General features: G+C 35.4%; 1 protein-coding gene across 1 annotated transcript in view; it reads right to left on the reverse strand.

The window, feature by feature from the left end:
- The window catches only part of CSMD1 (CUB and Sushi multiple domains 1), a 1,239,551-nt gene that overhangs the window by 228,324 nt on the left and 986,243 nt on the right, over positions 1 to 24,984 (reverse strand). Inside the window, exons 24-27 of the mRNA XM_030037616.2 lie at positions 20,758 to 20,949; positions 16,209 to 16,335; positions 12,992 to 13,194; positions 2,503 to 2,694 (exon numbers count right to left, since the gene is read on the reverse strand). Coding sequence (XP_029893476.1) covers positions 2,503 to 2,694; positions 12,992 to 13,194; positions 16,209 to 16,335; positions 20,758 to 20,949 — 714 coding nt within the window. The remainder of the gene's footprint in view (positions 1 to 2,502; positions 2,695 to 12,991; positions 13,195 to 16,208; positions 16,336 to 20,757; positions 20,950 to 24,984) is intronic.

The following is a 24,984-nucleotide window of genomic DNA, read 5'->3' on the forward strand; positions in this document are numbered from 1 at the left end:
GTATATTCTCGCTGTTACTTAATCACATCTCTATCAAGATGAAGTATTTCTTATGCACTGGAAGTACTTTAAGAACTGGGAAAGCTCAATAGCAGGATTCAGGATGCAGTTTCTTTTGACTGTAGGTGTAACACAAAACAGTTTGATTCACTCAGTAAAGGTTATTACCCAAATCAAAAATCAAATGTATTCATTTAGTTACCATAAATTGAATTTACTTTTAAACAGATAAGGAATCCAACTTCCAAAGATGATAATCACATAGAAATCTAACTAAGAAGCACAGTAGTCAACGCAGGCTTCATCTACATTACCAAGTCATGCAGACTGATAGGAACACATTTGTAGTGCAAAATAGTTGGTACTAAGGATTTGGAGTCTGCATTAACATTTTAAAGAAGGATTTTTTTCAGGCTATTTCTAGTCTGGTCCAATGGACTGAATGCTTACTACTGGTTGGAGTACATCAGATGTACTCATAGAACACATCTTGCAGTTTAGTTTCGTTCAAAAGCTCCAACAAAATTCAAAATCATGAACTAAAGCGTGAGCAAGAAAATTTACTTGGAAACCATGCTCCTAACCCAAATGAAAACATTAATGAACACATTCCCCTCATGTTATTTATGAAAACAAACTAAACTCCACCCCCCCCCCCAGTATTTATTTATTAGTTTGTTTATTTAAACACTTAGTATATATATATGTATCTGGGGGTTTTTGTGTCTATAGTTTTGGTATTTTATTTATTATTTTTGATCCAGTGTATGGGGGGTTTGTGTTTGTTTTTGTTTTTGTTTTTTTAATTTTTATTTCTTTTTGGTTTTATTCACAAATAACAGTTCCAGGAAATGTTTCACATGTTCATTATGTGTGCTGATGATTCAGCCTGAGATAAACATTATCAAAGTTGTAAAGTAAAAATAGAGCAGAAAACATTAAACAATCAGGAATGGAAGTCACACAATGTTCAGAGTACTGAGTAGTACAGTTATTAAATGTAAATCATTTTTCATTTATAAGTCAGCATACTGAAATAAGGACTTTATGGAAATTTTTTAAATGACATCTAATGGCTTTACAGAACCCTTAAGGTTTCTAATATTGTCATGTCTACAGTAAAGATTACTTTAATCTGCTTTCCCATTCAAAGTCACCTTGAGTACATGAAAGAATAACAATACGTATACACTTTTTGCCCAAAGGTACTCTCTTTCTTTCCTTCTTTATTTCCTTCTTTCGTGTTTTGGGTTTTTTTTACTAGACTGTAAAGAAATATGGAGTGATTATAATTAGTATTTAGAGAAAGAGCATGAATCTTCTAGACCTTTAGGCACCAGATATCTTATTTTTTATTTTTATTTAAATATTTTTAATCTGTGAATAATCCCAGTATATTTAGTAAACATTTTCATACTGCTATTTATGCATTGCACACAAGGTATCCAGAAGACAATGTTCAGATTATATGCTGCTACAATTCTGCTAGATGATATGGAGTTGGAGACACTATCCTGCATTATCCTGAATCCTTCCCAGTAATTTTGAGATATCCGTAAACACTTCAGAGAAACAAAGGGACTGCAGTTGTTTGGGGGTTTGCTGTTTTGGAAAGAGCATCTCCAAAATGGCTTGGAGAAGGAAAAAGCATTATGCTTATTCCAGCACTATTAAAATGTATTGTATCTGGGTTTTACAATTATTAAAATAAGTCTTCATTTCATTATAAATCAATAGGCAACAAAATCATAAAGATTTAAAAAATTACTATACCTAGCAGATTTTTCACAGATGTTGATTAACTCAATCTTAGAATTTTAGAAGAACTACACTGATGACCTTAAAATACGTTTGAGCAAGACTTCTAAGCCTGTAATTATTCTTCTACTGACCAGGAACTCAGAGAAACCTTTATGCCATATAGGACTATGGAACCAAGAATCAAAACTTGTTTCAGAGAAAGAAGATCTCCCACCCTCTCCTGGTTTTATAGCAATATATCTCAATTCTTTCAACAGTGTTGTCACTTGGACCCCCTTCTCTGCATTTACCTTTCCCAACAAGCATCCTGCTTCAGAAAAAATATCTTTAGCTTCCTATGGACTGCATAGGATTGGTATTTAATCTATAGAAAATTCAGACAATTTTCAGAATAAATAATGGATTACAGTTTATGTAACTAAATTATTACATAGAAGCCCATTCTAATAAGACCATTTCAACAAGAATTTTTTTATCCAAATCACCTCTTCCATTTAATTATTTCTATTAGCCTTTGTCAATTTGGAACTTGCATGAAGTTTAAAAAATAGAATAGAGTGAGAAAATGACATCCAAAAACCGCGTTAATCTTGAGAATGGGGCTGTCAGTAACCCTAAGTACGAAATAACTGGGTTCTGCAAAGAGCATCACTCCAGCATGAGCATCATATGCCCACTAGTTGAACAAGAAATCTGATCTGTATTAATCTTAAACAGAGACTTAACATTTCATCTTATTACCTATGCATGTAGGAGGATCAGGTTGCCAGAAGAATCGGTTATTCAGTTGCACACATGTAATTTTAGCCTGTCCTTGAAGTTGGTAGCCAGGGTCACATTGAAAGGTGGTAGTGTCTCCAGGCTCTCTGCTGTCTCCGTATCTAGTGCCATTCTGTGGTGTCCCAGGATCGTTACAGGTTGATGCAATAGAAGCTGTAAGGGAATGATGAAATAAAAGCTTTAAGGTGTAGATAGTAAACATCCATAATTAAAAGCACAATATTTTTACAAGAGCATTCCAACCAGAGGCAATATTATTTACTCATCAGTTAATATAGGAAGGCATTTTGTTTCTTTATTTTTATGAGAATCTGCCCACTGAGATACATCTTGATTATGTTGGCTTCCTGCCAGTTTCCTTAGTATAAAATATGGCCTGAGAGGAAACAAACACAAGCTTTTCTTTCTTTTTATTTCCCTCTTCTTTTTTTTTCTTTTTTTTTTCTTTTTGGCGGTGGCGGGGGGGGTGTCCGGTTAATGAATCAAAAAAGCTAGTAACTCCTTTTCTCACTTTAACGTTCTGGTTATCAAAACAAATTTCTTTATGCACTTTGACGCCTTTTGCACAATAGGGTAAGTTCCATAATATAAATAACATTGTTTTATAGTCTTAATATCCTGCAGCATGCAAATGTTATGTTTACCCAGCTGGCTGAATGAAATAGCAGTTTTATGTAGCCCTGAAGTTCCCATTTCAGGGGCAAGCAACAACTTTCTTAGAGTACACTCAAACTGAATCTAAGCAAAATATCTCACCTATGTTCAGTCTCCTGAGTTTGGATATGGATTGTGCTTTGTAAAAAAATAAATTAATTAAAAAAGCAATGTTAAACTGAGGAGAACAACCAGTATGGTATGACTTAAAGCAAGGAATCATCCAGAAAATGGATACACAAATCTACATCCACTATGGATTTGTGGAAGGTGCCAGGTTTCTTCTACTGGCTTCAGGTATTCAACATCCTGGGCTGCAGTAAACATTGCAGTCTTCCCAAGCAAAGAAGGTCCCGTCTCTGGAGACTACTGTCCCTAAATCACTGAATCACACTATTTCCTACCACTCCAGGCTGCTCCACCCAAACATGTCTTTTTCAAAGAACTCACCACAATTGTGAGCAAACGCCAAAATAATAAGTCACAAACCCAGTGTCACAATCACCATTAATGGTAATGGTGTGTATCTACAAGTAAGTCCCTCTACCACTTTCATCATCTTCATTCAACCAAGTTTAAATTTCTTGAATCCAGCCACAGACTTTAAAAAAACTGCTACACTACACCCTTCTGCTCATCTCCGGTACTGCAAGGGATAATCCTTGAAAAACGTAAAAAATCAATATTAAATTACCATCTTTTTTTCTAATATGAACTATGTATACTTTCTTGTGTGCTCATGCATCAGACAACTGATTCATTCTTAAACTGATTAACAACCATCTCAACTGTACATCTGATGTCTTTTCAAGATGTACTTTTGCTCTGATGTCTGCAAGACATGATCAGACCAATGAGGAGCATTCAGAGAAAAACTGATGTAATTTATTAAAAGCATATGTGCTATTGTTAGAACTGGTTTTTACCACTTTGTTGGCTGATGAGCTAATGTTATTGTTACTTATCATATTTGGTTGTGCCATGCTCCAACACTCTCTGGGAAAGCAGTAACTACATCTTTCTGTATTTTGAACAGTATGTAGTGCTTCAAGTACCTGGGTTTTAGGACAGCATTACAAATTACAGGCCAAAAAGACTAAGAACATAAAATATTATTTCTTTATGCTTGATAATCACTTTCTATTGTTTTGAATAGAGGGGCACAGTCTCCTCCATATCCCCTATAAATGATGTGTGTTAGTGATAATAGTCCATCCTTCCTGCTCTATTTTTTGGGGTGGTTGGGTTTTTTTTCATTTTTTCTGTTTCATTCCCAGAAAACATTAATATTTCATTAAAATGATTTTGTTAGCTCATCTCAAATGGTATACCCCAAGGGCTTGCATAAGATAAAAGAGCTCCACCACTACCACCACTATGCAATCTTTGTGACCATAATGTGCAGGTAATCCATTTTCCATATTAATAACTGCATCTACTGCTTCTGTCCACACCAAAATATTATACCACTATAAGAAACAGCAAGAGCAACTAAACATTTGCAAAACTGAAAGTTACCAAGTTGTACAACTGGAAAACTTTTTTTTTCCCTGTTGTAAATTTTCAGGAGACAGAAAGGTTGAAAAAAGAATGAGCAAAATGAGAAACAAACATTTCACATTCGTAAAATGGTTTTATGCATGTTCTAGCAAATAGTTGGTTACTTAGACAAACCACAGAAACCATAAAACATCTCTATGTAAGAATTCATGGGTTATGATAATTAACACACTACAAACACAGGAGCTTTGTTTAACTTTTTATTATTCATATTTTTTTCCTCCTTGTTTCCATTCCAAAATAGTACATATCATACCTTTTGATGGTTCCTCTATCTAAATGAAGTAAAAGACATGGCAGGTTATTTTAACAGTGGCGGACTTTTTTCCACCAGAATTTATAAGCGTCAATCCAAGAATTAAAGGAACGGCTGTCACTACTAATGAGTACTGTGTAAGCACTCCCCAGGCACCACTCTGACAATTTACCTGACATGCTATATTAGTGCAGTTTACTAAATGTATACTTGGCCACAAGGGAAGGAAAGCATAGTCATGACCTCAGAGAAGTTATTTCTTATTTGACAGACAGTAACAGCTCTAAAAAATGGATCACTATAGTGCTTATCTGTTAAAGAATCACAATTCTTTCAAGTAAATGGGCATAAGCCCATCTCTGTCATTAATTAGTATCTTTTTTCCAACAAATTTCTGAATATCTTCATTTTCTCCTTAAAAATTATGCAATATAATATCTCAGCAAACATTTTTTCCCATTTTGATTGTCAAGTATGCACCCATTATGAAGAACTGATGCCTTTTAATATTCATTTCACTGTTAATCTCCATTTCTTATATACAGTGATAAATTTTAAAAACAATCACAGATGTTTTATAAGCACCAAAACGTTTTTTACACTTCTGTTCTTGCAGCCTCAGAAGTTACTTTATGTATGTGAAACTAACAATCTTTTTATCATGCCAAATACACTCGATCCTAATTAAACAAAACACCAGACATTTAAGCACTGATGTGTCATCTAGTAAAGTGAACATTTAGACAGACTGTCAACTTTTCAACTTGTCTCCTTTCCAAGTTGTTTTACTTCTCAAGATCCCCAAGAGGTTCTGTAACTGCATGAAAATTACAAGTCTACTATTGCTTCATTTGGTATTGTGCAAATATCTAAAGGGTATAGAGGTTATATGCATTGATAAGTAATCCAAACATTAAAAATTACCAGTTCTGCTGTCATTGCTCTTCTTTTATAACAGGCTCTTTTCTTCTCAGCCCTTACACTGATATATAGACACACAATTAATATCTAGCTTACATACTTATGAGAAGGGCCATGTTCATGCTGTGATGTAACATTGCCATATGCAATTTTCTAAAAAACCTGATGAATTCAGAAACTTGAAAATGAACACAATTAAAACATATATGCTGTAAAGCAGGGAAAGCAATAACTACATTTTAGACTCAAGGGTGCTAAACCAAACCAAATTCCATAGTTAGACTTTTTAGAAATGACTGAGAAAAATTAAGTGCCTAAAATGGCATAGCCAGGACGGAGGATTTGAATTCCATTAAGCTGGAAAGGAACTAAATGGCTGCTTCTCAGTTCTTGCACATGTGTTGTAAGCAGTAAGCTACATGATACTCAGTGGGTTATAGAGTAATACTCTGTACAGATTTCCCATCTTTTACTATCTCACCTGCTCATAGTGGAACAGGCTTCTGTGTGCACAAAAGATGGAACTAGAGGTACGTGCCAGAAGAATAGGCAGCTGGGAAAACCACAGATTGGGAGTTTTCAGACCTCCATATGTTGGCAGCCACTGTGTTAAGCTTCTGTTTTTAATTTCATAATCTTCCAGAATCCCATTTTAGAGCTTATTTGGGATTTGGCCCCAAATTACATTTTCAAAGTTGATTTAAAACTTCACTGAAAATCAATAGGAGACTGTTTTTTAGAATATGACACACTGTATTTGTGTGTCTGTAGCCTTGTGAGCAACGTTAGATTTGTGCCTGATTTGTCTTTCACCTGAAGGACGCTTCTTTTTTTTATCAGTTTGTTTAGCCTGTAATCTATTGTAGCTCGAGAAAAGAAACACATCACCTTCATCAATAGCATGTTCACTATGTCTATGGTAAATAATCACATAAGCTACTTGCTGTAGTGTTGTGCTGCAGACACTCTATTTTCTCCTACTCCACGTGGTTATAAAAATAATAAAGGCTTTTCAGGACTTAGGCTCATAAATTGCAGGCAATGCACAAGCTTCCCCTGTCTAGTGCATTATGCTTGCACAATAGGTTTGAGAAGGATTTTGGCATATCAAAGCTGAGACATTGTACATAGGATTTGCAGTGATTTCAGACTAACAAACATTTCCAAATGTGAAAAAATAGTGTATGCTCTCTAAAAAGTATCTCATGTAATATAGGTAAATGTACAGACCAGGAAGTGTGCAAATTAGCATCAACCACGTATTTAAATATCTTGTATTGTCCAAGAATGTAAAGAAAAAAGAAACCCAAATGCTAATGCAGCCTCCTTCATTAAGTCTGAAGTACAAAAGCTCAGGAGATTAGAGATAACCATCAAAGTAACCTACAAGATTAATTTCTGCTCAGTTCCACAGGAAGGGAATGAAGAACTGCTACCTGCGATGAAACTGAGGCTGCGTTGCCCAGGCCATGTATTAGACAATGGGTAGCAATGCTATGACACAGTTTCATAGCATTCCTACCCATCATCTAATTCATTAGCATGAAACTGTGTTATTTTGAGCATGGAATGCAACATTTATAGCATCACAGAAAGCAAGACAAGAGACTGAACTGCAAAATGATTAGGTTAGGCTTTAAAAGGGAATCTTGAATTCTTGTGTCCATTTATTTTGACATGGGATGTCTTAATGGATTTCATTTTCTTTGAACTCGAAATTTAGTTAGTAAGACAAATATACGATTACGCAAGTGTAAATTTCTTTTAAAATATATTTTTGTGCTAACCCCCCTTTCCTGATAATTTAATTGTGAATCAAACTGCAATAATTGCATGACAAATCCTAGCAACGAAGATTCTGTCATGGAAATGCTTATACTACTTAGGTGTAGTAGCTCGTATGAAGCAGTAGTAGCTTCGTATGAAGTTCAACAAGGCCAAGTGCCGGGTCCTGCACTTCGGTCACGGCAACCCCATGCAGCGCTACAGGCTTGGGGAAGGGTGGCTGGAAAGCTGCCTGGGAGAAAAGGACCTGGGGGGTGTTGGTCAACAGCTGGCTAAATATGAGCCAGCAGTGTGCCCAGGTGGCCAAGAAGGCCAACGGCATCCTGGCCTGTATCAGAAATAGTGTGGCCAGCAGGAGCAGGGAGGTGATTGCCCCCCTGTACTCAGCACTGGTGAGGCCGCACCTCGAGTCCTGTGTTCAGCTTTGGGCCCCTCACTACAGGAAAGACATGGAGTTGCTGGAGCGTGTTCAGAGGAGGGCAACCAAGTTGGTGAGGGGCCTGGAGCACAAGTCTTATGAGGAGCGGCTGAGGGAACTGGGGTTGTTTAGCCTGGAGAAAAGGAGGCTGAGGGGAGACCTTATTGCTCTCTACAACTACCTGAAAGGGGGTTGTAGTGAGGTGGGTGCTGGTCTCTTCTGTCAGGTGGCTGGAGATAGGACAAGAGGAAATGGCCTCAAGTTGAGGCAAGGGAGATTTAGATTAGATATTAGGAAATTTTTTTTTACTGAGAGGGTTGTCAGACATTGGAATGGGCTGCCCAGGGAAGTGGTTGAGTCACCATCCCTGGAGGTATTCAAAAGGCAAGTGGACGCGGTACTTCAGGACATGGTTTAGTGGGCATGTTTGATGGTTGGACTCGATCTTGAAGGCCTTTTCCAACCTAAATGATTCTATGATTCTATGATTTGGCAAGCGATTAAAAGTTATCTCAGCAATAAAATAACAATTTACAAGACAACAGTACTCTAAACAGTTTGAGATAGGTGACACAGTTACTGTCAGAATTGCTGTAGACAAACAAATGATCAAATGGAATTACAAAACTGGACAGAAGCAGGCATCATTGCTTAAACAGATTTGTCAGATTAAGCCCAGTGTCATTAGGAACTATGGAACACAGAACTGCTGATGCTTAAGCTCTTGTCAGAGGAAGTAAGATATCAACAGATGTGTCAACATCAGACACAATAATTTCCAAATAATTGTTCTAATTAACTGGTTGGTATAAGTTGTTTATTTTTATTATCATAATTGATGACTTGTTGAGATAAAGATTTAGTCAGGCATCTTTACTCATCATTGCTTTTATCTGCATTTACTTCAAGAGCAAAGTTTAAATATATTGGGAGAGCAAGCAAACAACAGAAAAAAAAATTGACTAAACCAACTATAGAAGTGCCTTAATTTTGTATCTTTGCTTTTACTAAAATGAGTGTTCTTTTAATAACACAGAAATATTTCAAAGAAGTTAAGAAAAAACTCTTTGCTACTTTATTAACTTTTTGCCAGTTCTTCTGTATTAGCAAAAAAAAAGATAACCTTTCTGTTCTCATGAAAGCAGAGATAGGTATATTGTTAATTAAAGTGTATGCTTACAGAATACTATGACTAAGAGAAATTAACAATGCCATAGAACCAGAGGTAGGCATAGAAAACGATCACAGATGGGCCTGACTCTAGAAAAGCCAGACATTTCCAAAAATGTTTTTTCTATTTTAAGAAGAGTGCAAATAATCCTTTGATGTATTATAGCCTTGAGGAGCAAAATCTATGAAAACCAGCTGAGGAACTATGAATGCATTATTTAGTTTAAGAAAAGGATACAGTTCTCTTTAAGTTGCAACAGCTGAGAATTTAGTTCAAGAAAAAAGGCTAGACAGTGAATGTAGAACTACTATTAGGTATTGTTAAAATAAGGCTGTCTGAGTGTGTAAGAATGATAATGCAACTAGCAACTGCCAGTGCTGTTCCGATCATCTGCCACTTCTACTGGTTTTGTTAAATATCAAGAAACGAATTATATGGTTAGATATAAACAAGCTCTCAATAAAATAAGCTTCAGGTCAATAAAAGCAATGGACCATCTGCTAGCATGGGGTTCAGGTGCTTTCAGGAGTCTAGAGTAGCTGAAGATTAAACATTCAGGGCAAGATTGATCTGCTTCAACATAGGCAGCTAGTCTCATTCGAGATGCCTTACAATATCCAAGGTATCTGCACAAGACTGGAAGATATGACCAAGGACTTATGGGTGTGTGACCTTCCGGACTGGCAGATGGAGATTAGCCAGGATACCTTGTGGCATATCAAAGGGAAGTAGACACCTGTAAAAAGACAGGTAGGATTCATTTCACCTGCCCTTAGATGTCCAGAGGTTTGAAATTTAGCATATGTTAGTACATCTAGACCTATAGCTGATAACAAGAAAAAGGCAACTTCAGAGGGAAATTTATCCCATTTACCTTAGACACGTTGGACAGAATAAGCTAGGTTAGAAAACTTGTTTTTTGTGGTTAACTTAGGCAGGAAGTTTTTGCTGCCAGTAATTTTGTTTCTTTGGAATCAAGAAGCCAAATACCAAATTTGCCTATACCCTTCTTGTGTTCACTTTTAGTATCATGACCAGGAAGAGTCGGTTGACATCCCTGACTTGTAATACATAGTTTAAATGTATTTAACCCCAAGAGTAAAGGTCAATTTTGTACAATGAACTCCATTTTTTGTCCTTTTATGCATGATTAAATGGTAATTAAGTTTTAATGAAAAGCATTAGACTGATTACAATTAACATAATCACTCTTGTCAGTTCATGTCCTCATGCTCTACGTGCTGAGCTGAGTGGGCAAGACAAGGCACTTTTAACAGTGTTCAAACATTTTGTAACCTTCAGCCACTTATATTTTTCCATTAAAAATACCTCTAATTACATTTACAATCAACAGTAAGTAATTTATAGGTGATATTTTCTGATCTACCTCATACTATCCTTTCACAGCACCTCTTTTTTAGGCAGATGCAGTAAGGACATTCTAGACTGAAAAATATAGAAAGTAATCAGCACATTCACAGCACAGTGAAAGAAATTCTCCAGCTAAAGGTTAGCACTTTAATGCTTTGTCTTTAAGCTGTTGTTCTGACCTGATACTCTCAGATGTATATCCTTTGTATGATCCCTTAAGTGGATATTCACTGACATAGACACTCATCCCAATTGCATAATCCAATACAGAAATTGCATGTCTAAGAAGTCCAGATTATTGAAAGTTTTCCAAACCTGTGCAATTATGCACCTGAAGTTTACTTCTTGGACTGTAATTAATATTTAAATAAAATATACTCATTAATAAATGCAACACTTGAAAATCCTTCTAGTGACACAAAGACACGAAACTTGAGCAGTCACCTTCACAGAACTTGTAATAAAACATCTACATCTTCTGCAATTAGCAGAAAAAAGTTCAAGCAACTCAAGACTTTTATTCATTGAGTTACAAACCACTAAAGTAGTGAAATTTCAATATTCTGTGCAGCTTTGCTATAAACTGGCCCACAGTTTGAACACACGATGAATACTAAAGCATGCAAAGATCCTCACTTAGCCATAGATTAATTAGTTTAAATCCTTTACAGATCAAGGCCACAGTGGTCTGCCCATCGCCTCAAGAAGACTAAATAAACGAAGCTCTGATTTTTAGATGAAATAATTTAACATTTACTTTAACATATTCCTTAAATCATATTTTTTACTCCTTACAATTAAAAAATTAATAAAACATTCCACTTGTCAAGCAGGGTGAATGAAACTTTAATATCATTTTCCCTTTACTTCAGCTAAGGCATTCAGTTCTTCACCACTAATTGCAGTAAGACATACTCTGCAATTGCCAGCATGACCACTGAGTGCATCCATCAGATATTATACTAAGATGACAAAATCAGTTCTTCACCCTTAAAGCATTAAATTGTCTTCTACATACTATAAGTATCACTGAAGGTCAAAGAATGTGTTAACAAATCTAACTGCTTAAACATTTTCCTCCTTTCAAAATTTGTGCATAAACTTGTAAATATTTTCATATAATACAACATAAAATGTGTTTGGTAACCCTAACAGAGCAAAAAAACCCTTCATTTCCACAAATGTAAAATTTAACATTTTTCAATCAACATGAAAAGCAGCATATTATATATATAGTACACTGGTCAGAAATTCTACAAATGTTTATTCTGCTCTTTGTCTTTAATTCATTTTGCATACTTTTAACTAGGTACCTTAGGGCTGATGAAAGAGCCTGTGGTTTGCGGGGTACAGCATTCAGAAAAATCAAGCAAAATGAAGTAAACGGGTAAATGTAAAATGCATTATTTAGAGACCAGGAAACCCCCAAAGTATACTTGCTCATGCAAATAATAATGACTGAAAGCTTAATAGTGCCCTTTACTTCTGAATGACAGCACCTACAGAGAAGGTTTTAAATAATACTCCTACTCTCACACATTTTATTAATTCATAATTTTACTATGTTCCTGAGGAGAAATACACTTACATACATTATATCTAGATATATAAGGATGCAACAACTGAGTGAAAGACAATGATACAGTCTCCCTGCAGTCCTACCCTCAGTCTCTAACACTTCAGTCATAGTATCATAGAAAAACTCCACATACGCAGTTTTACAATATTGATCACTTGAACAATATCAATCACAGCTCCTCTGTATACAGAGGAGATTTCACTTTAGACCTAAAGATGAATTTGATTAGTTAAATAGTAAATTTTTAAATGTATTTCAATATGGTAAGATATATTTTCCTTCTCAGTTTAACATTAACAGTGGTTAAGGTCGTAAAAACGATGCATAATGCAACCAATGCTGTGAGAAAAAAAAAACCCAAACAACATAAAGAGTAAACACAGAATAATATATTATTAGGTAGCACTGGCAGGAACAGTTAAAACTGTCAGTGCAGAAGAAAACTTATCTATGCACGAACCTATTTTTACTTGTTAAATAGTGCTAATTAGATAATGCTAGGCATGTGATTGCTGTACAAAACAAGGAATAAGAAAACTTAAACATTCAAAGCAAATCCAAAAATTCTCCCTAGTCATAGCTATTTGCATAAATATATAAAATAATTAAAATAATCTCTTTTTTTTTTAAAGACTGAGGAAGTTGAAAGATGAGAAACAGTTAATATATATAAGAATAATATATATAAATAATGCATATAATTCTTATATTTAAGATGAAAAAATATCTACATACTTGAAAACTGAATGGAGAAGCCTGATTTGCTGATGAAGAAATCACTGTCAAATTGTAATGTTAATGAGTTGAAAGTGCTGTGAATATCCTCTGGAAGGGCTGAGCCACTCCATTCTTTCAGAAGTATGCTGCTCTCAATAGGCCCATCCCATACCTTCAAGATGTCATGAGCAACCTCAGTGTCAAAAACAATAAAATGCAGACTGCAAAGAGAAAGTAAAGCAGTGCACATTACTCATTACACACAAATACACAAAACTCCATGCAATCATTCCCAAACTGTACTTAGTTTTGAGATGGTGTTTAGGACTGAAGCAGGGCTGGTGGTCCTGCAGAGTTATCCATTTTTCCTGTTGGATGAGCTGATCTTGTAAGACAGATGCTACTCTGTTCTGTAAATGCCTGAATTACAGAAAACACCATTACAGGGCATACAGTACTTGTTCTATAAGCTAACATTTTTATGATAGATATTTTAAGGGATAAGAACTATGATGTCATCAAAGATTTCCTCTCTATTCAAATGATGATACCAAGAACACGGATTGGCTTGAATTACATGCAATTGAAAAAAAGCAGCAGCTACTGGACAGCATACATAGCACAGGAAATTCTGTCAACATGGCATTTTCTTTCCTATACAACACCAGAAAACATGCTAACCTATCTTTGCCTCATGCCAAAATACATAAAATATAAAATTGTATTATAATGGAATAATCTGTATTTATCTCCAGGTGAAGCATTAGATTTAGAAAGGTGTTCAAGAATGTTATAAGTCAAAATATGTGCACTGACTTCAAGCGCTGTCTGTTTACATTTTTAACATTGAAGAAATCTAATAGATAAGTATCAAAACTTTTTTGTTTCAAATAGTTACGTGTTGATATTTCTTCATTACATTTATCATTAATTGGAAATCATTAATTTGAAAATTGTCATTTAAATGTAAATGATGCATTGAAATCACCTATAATGGAGTGAATTCATTATTTGGCTTAGTGAAACAGGATTACTAAAAATAAAAAAGGAAATAAACCTCTCAGTGAATAACTTGCCATTTGCTTATATTGTTTTGTCTGTTTAAATTTAAAAAGTAGTAATTTTCATTTAAGTGATCAGTTAAAACTATTGTCCACATAAACTAAATAATGAAACAGCTTACCATTTGCTAACTTTTTGCTCTAAATAAATAAATAGCTAATATTCTGAAGTAACACATTAACTGGAAATCACATACTTCTCTCACTAGAGTATAAAATTAATGTCTGTTGCGTATCATTAAACATATTAGTACCAATAGATTATTTTAAAATGACAGAGATTAAGATTATCTATCTTGATTAGAAGTTAAATGCTTTTGTTACATTCTTGCTTTCACAGCAACTTCCTGTTCGGCGTGGACAAACTAGCTTGAATATTGAATAGAACTTGCCATTTCAAAGTTTTTGAAACTGTGTGTTACTGCAGCAAAACTGAGCTGAAAGAGTCTTTAAATGTTGGTATTCCTTCACTTAGCTATTCAACAACAGCAAAGTATGATAGTCTTTCTTGTCAGTATGTCAAACTGACGAGGAAAAACTGTTTTAAAAGTTCTTATTGTATTACTGATTTCCTTCTGCCTGAGTTCTTGAATCCTTCCATCATCTTTCCATAAATCATTATAGAAATAAAAGCTCTAGATTCCATCATTCAGTTCTTGGTATGCACCTTTATTTCGTGCATTAGTCACCAGTTGTGTCTTCCTCATTTTCTGCATTCTTCTAATTTCTTACCTTTTCTGTTATGCTGCCTACTCTATGTGGAGAAATCTTCCAGTCCTTATCTATAAAGCATTCTCTCAGTCCTGTACACACTTATTATTAAAATCTCATCATTTTTCTCAAATTTGATTTTTTCCAACGTCTTCTGAGATGTTGCTGGTCTTATTATTCAAATGGTTATGGGGAAAAAGTCTGATACTTACATAATTCAAAATGTTATAAATGTTAATAATGGTATAACGGAAGAGAGCAGGAATAGAAAATGAAAACCCTTCAGAGTTGTATATAAAGCTTTATAGCACTAATCTTCTCTGCTGCTGCTGTTCATTGTCAAATCCTCACCAGATCAAAGCATTCATGACAAAAAGACAGTTCCTAATAGATACCCATCAGGGTCCAAGATGCCTGATGTCTAAGCACTCCTGACAGACTCAAGAACTTTACAGCTGCTTGAGGTAATGTATTTAAGGAATAGTGTTGAATAATTATATTTGATTTAAAACACATTATTACATTGAATGTGACAGTAAAATATAAAAGAATGGCATTACAGTGATTCAAGGCACTATTGACAGCTGTATTGGGTCTGGCTGAGGTGGAGTTAATTTTCCCCATAGCAGCCCTCGTAGTGCTGTGCTCTGTACTGGTAGCTAGAAAGGTGTTTTGGCTGCTGCGGAGCAGTGCTCGCGCAGCATCAAGGCTGTCTCTCCAACATCCCCCCTCACCAGTAGGCTGAGAGGAGGGGACACAGCCAGGACAGCTGACCCAAACGGACCAAAGTCATAGTCCAGACCATATGACATCTGCTCAGCAATAAAAGCTAAGAGAAAGGAGGAGGACGGGAGGCATACGTTATTACGATGTTTGTCTTCCGGAGCAACCACTACGGGTACTGAAGCCCTACTTCGCAGGAAATGGCTGGACATCACCTGCTGATGGGAAGTAGAGGATAAATCTTTTGTTTTCCTTTGCTTCTATGCATGGCCTTTGCTTTTGCTTTATTAAATTGTCTTTATCTTGACCCACGAGGGTTTTTTCAATCTTATTTTCTCCCCTCCCTGTCCTGCTGAGGAGGGGAGTGATAGAGCGGCTTGGTGGGCACCGGCCATCCAGTCAAGGTCAACCCACCACAACAGCTTGGCACTTCAGCTTGTTTGCAGCTAGAAAAAGGCATAGCAGTGCATCACTCTACCACACTGAAGATTTATAGGCTGTATTATCTAATGGAATGCACAGTTCTGAATTAGATGCCTAGATGTCCCCTACACAATTAGATACCCAGGTTCCCTAGAGAAATGGCACTCATAAATGCCACCATGACAAGCATCAACTTTATTAATGTAAGAAGGAGTTAATAAACAAAAAATTGTGTAGAGGAGTGTGAGAATGTAAGGCATAGACTATAAATTATAAAATACTGAAGTAAACAATAAATATTGAAATTAAGCATGTACCTTATTGTCTTTCCTGGATCTGCTTCGATAATCCAAGTGCAATGAAGATTGTTGTCATATGGTGCTGGATAACCAGGGGACAAAATGCGCCCCGATGTAGCAGCATGAATTCGACCACCACACTCAGCTACAAAGTAAGGAAGGATTACATTTATTTTAACAAGACCGTAGTATTTTTCACTTCCATTTTCTGTCCATTCCACATCTGTCTTCTGAAAAGGTAACAGAATGATCTAATATCTCTCAAGTAGTACACATACATACAAACCAGGACACGTACAGGAGTTAAAGATGCACATATAATGACCTCATTCCTACCTTGTTATAAAGCAAGAAACCATACTTCTGTCTTTTAGTTATTTTACCGACAGGAGTAGTTCAATATGAACTGAGATTACAAAAGCACAATTTTAGCATCAGCAAGAGAGCAAAAATGCTTCAGAAATATGCCATCTAACATGTTTGGCTTTTCTAAGTAACACTGAATGCTCAAATTCAGACTTTACAGCATTGGGTTTTGTCATTAAAATCACCTACTCTGTTGTTCTAATGTCAAAATGCCTTTAGTTTAATGCTTTCAAGATACTTCTGTAGAACTTCAAGTTTAAGTACATCAAAAAGCAGTTAGGTATTGCCTAGTAATTTCCTTTAGTATTTAAAAATTTAAATGCCATATGCCTACAAAGTGAGAGAGTAAATCAGAAAGCTATGATTTGAAAGTATGCAGTGTCTGCTTTAAAACATTTTTATTATCAATGCTATCTTAACTTTGTGGAGAGACCAACTGTAGTGCTAAGCATCCAGAATCAAATGATTCTTACGTTGCTTGTTTAGAGCATCATGCTGTTGTCTGGCCACTATAAAGATGCACCCTGATGAGACTGGAACTGTGTAACAGTCAGGTGCCACCAAACCAAAAAAGGATCAGTAACTCTTCAGTTAAGTGATGTACCTGAATTCCTACTTCATTTACAGTGTTGCCTTACAAGTAGTGGTATTAAAAAATGCTACCATGGGGAACTCTTCAGGCACGGCTGTCCAGCAAGCATAGTGTAAGACACAGATGATGAACATGGCAGTTGGACCAAGTAATCTATCAGCAACACTCCTAACAAACAATAAATCTTACGCATGCCATGAAGTCACTGCTGACAACCAAACTGTTACCAGGAGGGAAGATAACAGTAGAGGAAACAAGGTGACTGATTTACTTACCTATCCTGCTGGTTTGATCACTCAAAACACTACATATTATTTGTGGAACCACAGCAGAAAGCTGCTTTAGTACATAATTTCTTCAAAGGTAACCTTTGCCCAAGATTTCAGTTAATTTTCATTATACGAGAAAGTTCAGAATGCAATAATCACTGTGGTAACTACAGATAAAGAAACTGATACAGTACTGTATTTACCAAAGAACTCAAGATAACTCGGTGAAACCAAAACTATTTAAACTAATTGACAGATTTGCTTTAGAATTTTGAGAAGACTCTTTTAGAAACAGACTACATGACAAAATTTGGGATGATGCATTATATAGGTCATAAATTTAAAAAAATATATATCAATTTTAGGAGCAGATCAAAAATAAACTTTCAAAAGTGATTATAACAAAAATCCAAAAAGTTTGGTTTTCAATATGCAGGAATAAGCACGCTGTAAAATCACCATCTCAAAGAATGTACTATATAAAGTAAATAACTAGACTATAACTAATAGAAATGACATGTTCAAACACGTTCTATAATCTTCTAGACAAAGAATTACAGGAATTCATTGATTTTCTTCATTAAGGCTTAGAACATAAAAAAAATAAACATTAAGGCTAAGACCAATACAGCAGTATATCACTGAAAATGACTAGGTGTAGAATATGTGGAATATGTCTATGTATGGGCTTGAAATTTTTTGTGCATTAGATTGAAATGATTATAAAGACAACGATGAATGTAAATGTCACTGGAGAGAACAACAAATACCAAATGCTGATCTAAAACACAACAAGCAAAAAAGAATAGGTCTCCACAAACAGGAGGATATTAAGAAAATGTGTCCAAGAAAGAAAGTGATACTTGGAAGTTCACGATAAATTAAGAAAAAGGAAGAAAAGGAAGCTAGTCACATCAGAGTAGAAACAATAAAACTTATAGCATAAGAGAAAACTGAAGAAAGATAAGATTATATAAATAACACTGGAGGGGGAAAAAAAAAGAGTATGAAATGATCTGCAGATGGTTAACTGAGTTTTCAGGGATCTTCATGACAAGTTTTCCTGTGCACAGAACAGTAGAAAAAACATAACAATTTAATGAAGGTAACAGACTGTTTGTGAAAGGCTATTTAGGAAGATTCACCTTTAGAAGATTTTCAGAGAGAATGGTGAACATTTGACTTCTTGGGGAGCTAATTAATGTTTCAGAAGAGTTTTAAATTGAGAAACAGGAAGAGGGAGATTATACAAAACTAATGCAATCCCCAAATTTGATTTTAAAGATAGGAACAAGCACAGCAAATAAAAAGATATGTAAAGAGATAAAGGTACATAGAAAGATAGCTTTGTAGTTGAACAGACAGCAAGAACAAAATCTGTCTCAGGATACTAAAAGAAAATTGATTATTCTATTGATATCGGGACATAATTCCACTTAGGGATGAAGTGAAATCCTCAAGAAATAAGAGATTTCGGTACAAGTAATTTCAAAAGCTTAGCAACAAAATACAGAAACCAAATCTAGTAATGCAAGGTACAAAATCAAAGTATAATAAAAAAAAATAGAGTAGCAATCATAAGTGGAATATAGAAGCTTAAAAGTATACTGTTACCAAGAAAACTGGAAATACAGGTAGAAATATGGGAGTGGGGGGACCATTACATAATAGTGATGCAGTAAACTAAATAAAAGCATGAAAAAACAAACATATTGGTCGAAAATATTTTGGAGAAGGGTTATGAAAGATGTTCTACAGGAGCAAAGATGGGAATTTTCTTTGGATTCACTTGATCCTGGATTCCCTTCCTTCCTCCAGGTCGGACTGGAATACACGATTTTTTTTTTTTTTTTTAAATACTATATGGTTGAGATTTTAACATCCCTATTAGATTAGAGGACAAATCATGCTACTAAGAAAAGGAAATAGGTAGATGGATGGATTTATTCACCTAATATACTTGAAACCAACAAGTATTTTAGAACTGATTCAAATACTTACTTGGTAGTGAACACAGGCACAAGAAAATATTACAGAAAATGACCTTAGAGTAATGACTTCATTTAAATTAAATGGGGAGATAGGCAAGGTAGGACTAATTATGGCTCTTCTCTACAAAAGGGCAAACTTAAAGGAAAAGGAAGCTAGCCAATTTAACTGAAGAGCTCAAGGACTTGAATATATAAAGAGGCTGGAAAAGTCTTTAAATCAAAACTGGAAAGAGTTGTTTTGACCTGTCATACATATATAAGAAAACTTACAGATACAATTCTAGAATCAAGTGAGAAAAATAACACCTCTACTAAGACAGCAGAAATGCTGTTCACTGATGTTTTTCTGGCACTTACCCTCTGGGTAAGCTGAACTTTTGAAAGGAAGAGAGCTTGCTCCTTTGTAGACTGCAGGTCTGTGAATGTGTTCAGCATGAAGCAGCTCCTGGAATGGAGAATGTAGCACCCAATATGGGAGAGAGGCAACAAGCAAGGATCCTGCAGGTCAGGTGAGTGCTGAAAGCAGCTGGGGGCCTGCCTGTAGCAGGCAGCAGAGGCAAACACTAAGCATCAGAAGACACCTAGAAAGAAAGACTTTCGCAAGGGCTCATGGGAAGTCCATGTGAAACTTGAACTCAGGAAGTCACTGGTAATTGCTGGACTGGGAAGCAAAACTGGAGGAGAGAAACTGCCTAGCAAAGGTACAATGGGCAATAGCTATACCGGTGTTCAGTTCTTTTATGCATCTCACCTAGTACGTCTCTATTTAGCATTTATGTTGGTTGTAATGAAACACAGTTTTAGACACTTGAACACGTGATGTTTAAAGAAAAGGTCTACCTCAAGGGTCTGACGGGGGGGTATCCTAGCATGGCAACAGTGACTCAAGAGCACGCAGATAAAACAATCCACCAATGTAGGATGAAAATTAGAAATTAGCTTCATAGAAATGAGATGCTGAAATAATTTCTGATGAAAACAGGTAAGGTGAAAAAAATCTTTATTAGCTTTATGATCAGGCTTTCTTAGCTTCTGAAGTGGTTAGATAACACCACTGCCTGTGACAGCATTTCTGACTTGATGACCCAGGATATCATCAGAACCAAAGCAGTTGTCTTTCATCAAAGGCTGCCCTACAGAAAAAAGTGTTTCCCAGCAGTTTTGTAGCCATTAATAGCCAGCCATCTACTTCAGAGAAGTTATATGTGGATGTCCACATAAAATCTTTACTTGAAATTTAATATGTGTTTACACTATTATCAAATCACAAAGTACAGAAAGACAGAATATTTGTTTTTTTTTTCTTGAAACATCAGACTGAATTCTTTCATTGTCACAATCCGTATTACCTATGCAAGCAGGCAAAGGTTTGTCCCAAACTCTTCGATCTCCGCTTAAGCAGGTCATAATACTACTACCATGCATTGTATAGCCAGGATTACAGCTGTATAAAATGACAGTGTCTATAAAATGTCCTTCATCTCGGATCTTGTAGCCATAATTTGGTATGCCAGGATCTTCACACTTCACTAGGTCAAAACCTGCAAACAGAAATTGGAAAAGAAGAAAAAAAGACACAGAGATATGATATCAAACAAAATATAATGCCAATGAATCTGATCTTGATGCAAATTATATTCTCATGATTCAATTAGATTAGATGTATCCATGGTGACCAAAGATAAATTATATATAATTTGGATAGATCAGAAACTGAAACACCAAGAACTAATTATTCATTTGATATTTGATTATGGCATTAGTTTATTGAACAAAGAGTATTATCTACACTATCCTAGAAGAGATTAGTGAGCAATTTATTAGTTTATACCACTTCTATTCTTTCATTCTTTTTTATTCAGAGGAAAGGAAGTATTTGCCCCTGTATTCGGCATGAAGTGGGAGCTTCACTTCCTCATCTAATCTCTATAACAAAGCCAGCAGACCATAGTGGTAACTCAGGAAGAAAATGTAAAGGTTATTTCATCCATCCTAGTGTCAAGATAGCATGGCTTCAGTTTCTTCTCTGCTGAAATGAAGAAATAGACTTACACTCATTTTTAATTAGCATTCCCCTTTTTGGCCTATTAACAAGCTGAATGGGATAAACAGCTCCCTCTGTGCTCCTTGGAATGAGCATTTCTACTCTGAGCAGCTACAACTCTTTCCATATTTTACCCTTTCCTCTGCATTCTCTCCATATAGCATAGCTAAAATGTAAAGATGCATCCTAAAACTCTCCTTTTGCCTCAAGGTGCAGTTCTTGGAGCAATATAAACAGTGGTTCCAGATTCATCTTTCTCAATTCCAGATTCTTCTTTGTGGATTCTTCCTTTATTACTGTCATGTCCCCAGCCCAAGGAAGTAATTCTGACTCTACAAATGATTTCCATTTTGCTGTCTTTGTTTTACTGTACAGCTTCATTAAGTGGTTCTGAATCAGGCTGCTGATCTTCCCTTCAGTTTGCTGTTTTCAGCTCATTCTCTATATGAAGTTGCCCAGAGAGGTTGTGGCTGCCCCATCCCTGGAAGTGTTCAAGGCCAGGCTGGATGAGGCTTTGAGGAACCTGAACTAGTGGAAGGTGTCCCTGCCCATGGCAGGGGGGTTGGAACTAGATGATCTTTAAGGTCCCTTCCAACCCAAACCATTCTATGATTCTATGAGGTCCTTCACTAATTAGGAGAAAATCAGACATCGTTATGGTAAAAAACAGAACCATAGACAACCTTTCATTATTTTACAAATGCAAAAACTAGAATTGGCATCATGTTTTTCTCATTGCCTTTCTCCTGGCGCTGAGATCAACCTCATCTGAAAAAATGGCAAGGAGTCTAATACCCTGCTTTTCTTCCTGTACAGATGCTAAAGTTGTCCAACAACTGACTCCTCTGAAAACACAAAATGCCTTTGACAAAAAAGAAGCAAGCAAACACTCTCAGTTTCCAGACAAAAGGTGTAGCATTCATTTTAACTAGCTCTCAGCATTGATCATATAAACAGCCATACCTAAACCAGTTGCCTGTCTTTTAGAGTTAATAGTAACATAAGAGGTATGATTAATGTCATCCTAAAGTAGATACCTAAAATAGATTGGATGAACTATGCAATTCTAAAAAGGTCTATTTCTCTTCATTAACTATAAAAAGAGCCAAGATGATTAGGTCATTCACATGAGCTGAGCTTCACAAGAAATAGCTATATTTCATTATTTTAATCTCCTTATTAAACATACAAAGACATTTATTTTAAACCCTGAAAATATAAGTTGTGTGATAGATAATGTGATGATATTTTAATGCTGATTTGACAGCATGAGCCAGTGTAACACTATTTCTCTGCCACCTGCTTTTAGATACTTTGCCATCCTTTAGTGGGTGCAGCATTTGGTTATTATTAGTAGTGGCATGTGATTGACAGATGAAGCTTCCATGATTAAAGAATCTATTTGTATGTGGTGAAATAAACTTTCCATAAGACTGATATATAGTTAGAAAGCTACACGAGAGACTGATTCTCCACTGCCTTCTACCACATAAAGAAGAAAAGGTTGTCAGGGAGAGGTAGTATCTTTTGTAAGACCAATAGACAAATTGGGGTGAAATGAAATAAACTTTTAGACAAACAAGCCCTTCTAGTCTGCTATTTAGCCATCTTAACTACAGAAGATGTCAAGACTGGGATAAAATTATCATTCTGACTTGCTATCATTTCATGTGTTCTAAGTAGCATTCAGTTTTGCACAGGTGAGTAAATATATATGATGCAATGCCAGAGAATCTTATTTCTTCTCTTCTCTCCTTTCTGCGGTTCTGCTTCTGTAGGATGATGTGTCTATAAAAGGCACTAGATCTCCTCATTCATCAAAATAAGGGCTTCCTGAATGGTACAAAAACAAGTTTATTGTGTTTATCTTTTTCCAATCTGTTTGCACAGTATGCATGCTGGATACACTATTCCATTTCTCCTCAACTGCAATAATGATCCCTGAGGACTCTTGAAACCTCACTGATGTGAAGAGTTAAAGAGATTCTGCCACAAGCTTTAAAAGTTTGATAGAAGTCTACCATAGCCTGTCTGCACTTTCTCTATTCTTGCTTTGAAATGGGACTGAGTAGCACAATAGATCTGTTTTTCCTTTAGCTTATTAATATTTCACATCATTATTTTAAGTCACTTATACTTTTAAGTATCCACTAACATAGAGGTTTTCCACCTCCTTTGCTTTGTAGACAGCTACAAGTTCTCCAAAGTGAGCTACAGTTCTATAAAAGTCTATCTCTATTGAGAATAGCTTGCTTTTTTTGATTACATTTACAGACTCTGTGGCAGAAGTCCATGACACCCCACAGATCATGGGCTGAAATTCACTGTACTACTACATTAGAATACTATAATTAAATATAATCTGATATGAAGATATGAAATTAATCATTAAGTGACATGATCTTGATATTACTTATTAACATAAAAACTTACTGGGGCTCTTATAGAAAGACTTTATTCTAAAACCAATTTTTCTGAAGACAGAAATTAATTCAAAATGTATATTGAGATTTGGCATTTAGGGAAAAAAAAAAGAATTGTTGGGTTTTGTTTATTTTAAGCCTAAACTATCCATTGTGTAAAATGGTTTACTAGCCTTTGCCATTAATTTGAATGACATGGTTTTGAAATTACTTCTGTTATATTGCTAAATATGTAGTATGTGTATATCATAGCATTCACATGTTAAAATACATTGATTTTCATTACAAAAGTTTGTGTAGGTGTATGTTTATAAAGAAATTAAATACTAATAATAAATCAATCAATAAATAAAGTTTGCCTAGAACTTCTGTATATAACATAAAATTCAATTAATGTTGCAATAACAGGAGAATAAATTAGTTACTTACTGTCTCTTCCTCTCCTCCACCTCAGACTGGTCTAGCTCAATCACATGAAACTTAATGATTTTGTCCATTTACTCTTTTAACATAAATATCATAAATGTAGATTAAGTGTCTCTAAATCTAGCATACTTTTACAGTTCTTGCGCCATCATTCTCCAAATGTGGAAAGACTTTTTCACTTGTCGATAGCACTATCCCAAGGTGAATTGCCTGCTTCTTCAAGAGCCTCATACTCTACAAATACTCACTGAACTGTATTTCTGTATCTGTAAATGACAAAATACCTCTGCAAATTATATGTCAGAAATAACAGCTTTGGTAAAGACAGTGCATCTGAACACACAGCAGTACATGTAGGAATTTCTCAGCCAGTGCATGTGTCAGAGGACATGAAGTCCCTTACAGAAATATATTGCTTTTTTAAAATCTTACTTACTTTTGACACTCTGTGGGACCACTTCTGTTAATAGAGGAGTTAAGATTTTTTGTCAAGCTGTTTTAAACTCAAATCTAATCAAATTTTTATCTGGGCTAAAGTGTTAGACAAGCTGATTGTAGAGAACATAACCACTCACTGTCTTGGGTATCAGAATTCAATTTCCTATTTAACACATGATACAGAAAAAAATAACATGCAAATAAAAATATCCAACTGGAAGCAAAAATATAAAACCTAAAATTAA

The sequence above is a fragment of the Aquila chrysaetos genome, chromosome 15 (genome assembly GCF_900496995.4).
Source record: "Aquila chrysaetos chrysaetos chromosome 15, bAquChr1.4, whole genome shotgun sequence".
Classification (NCBI taxonomy): Eukaryota; Metazoa; Chordata; class Aves; order Accipitriformes; family Accipitridae; genus Aquila; species Aquila chrysaetos.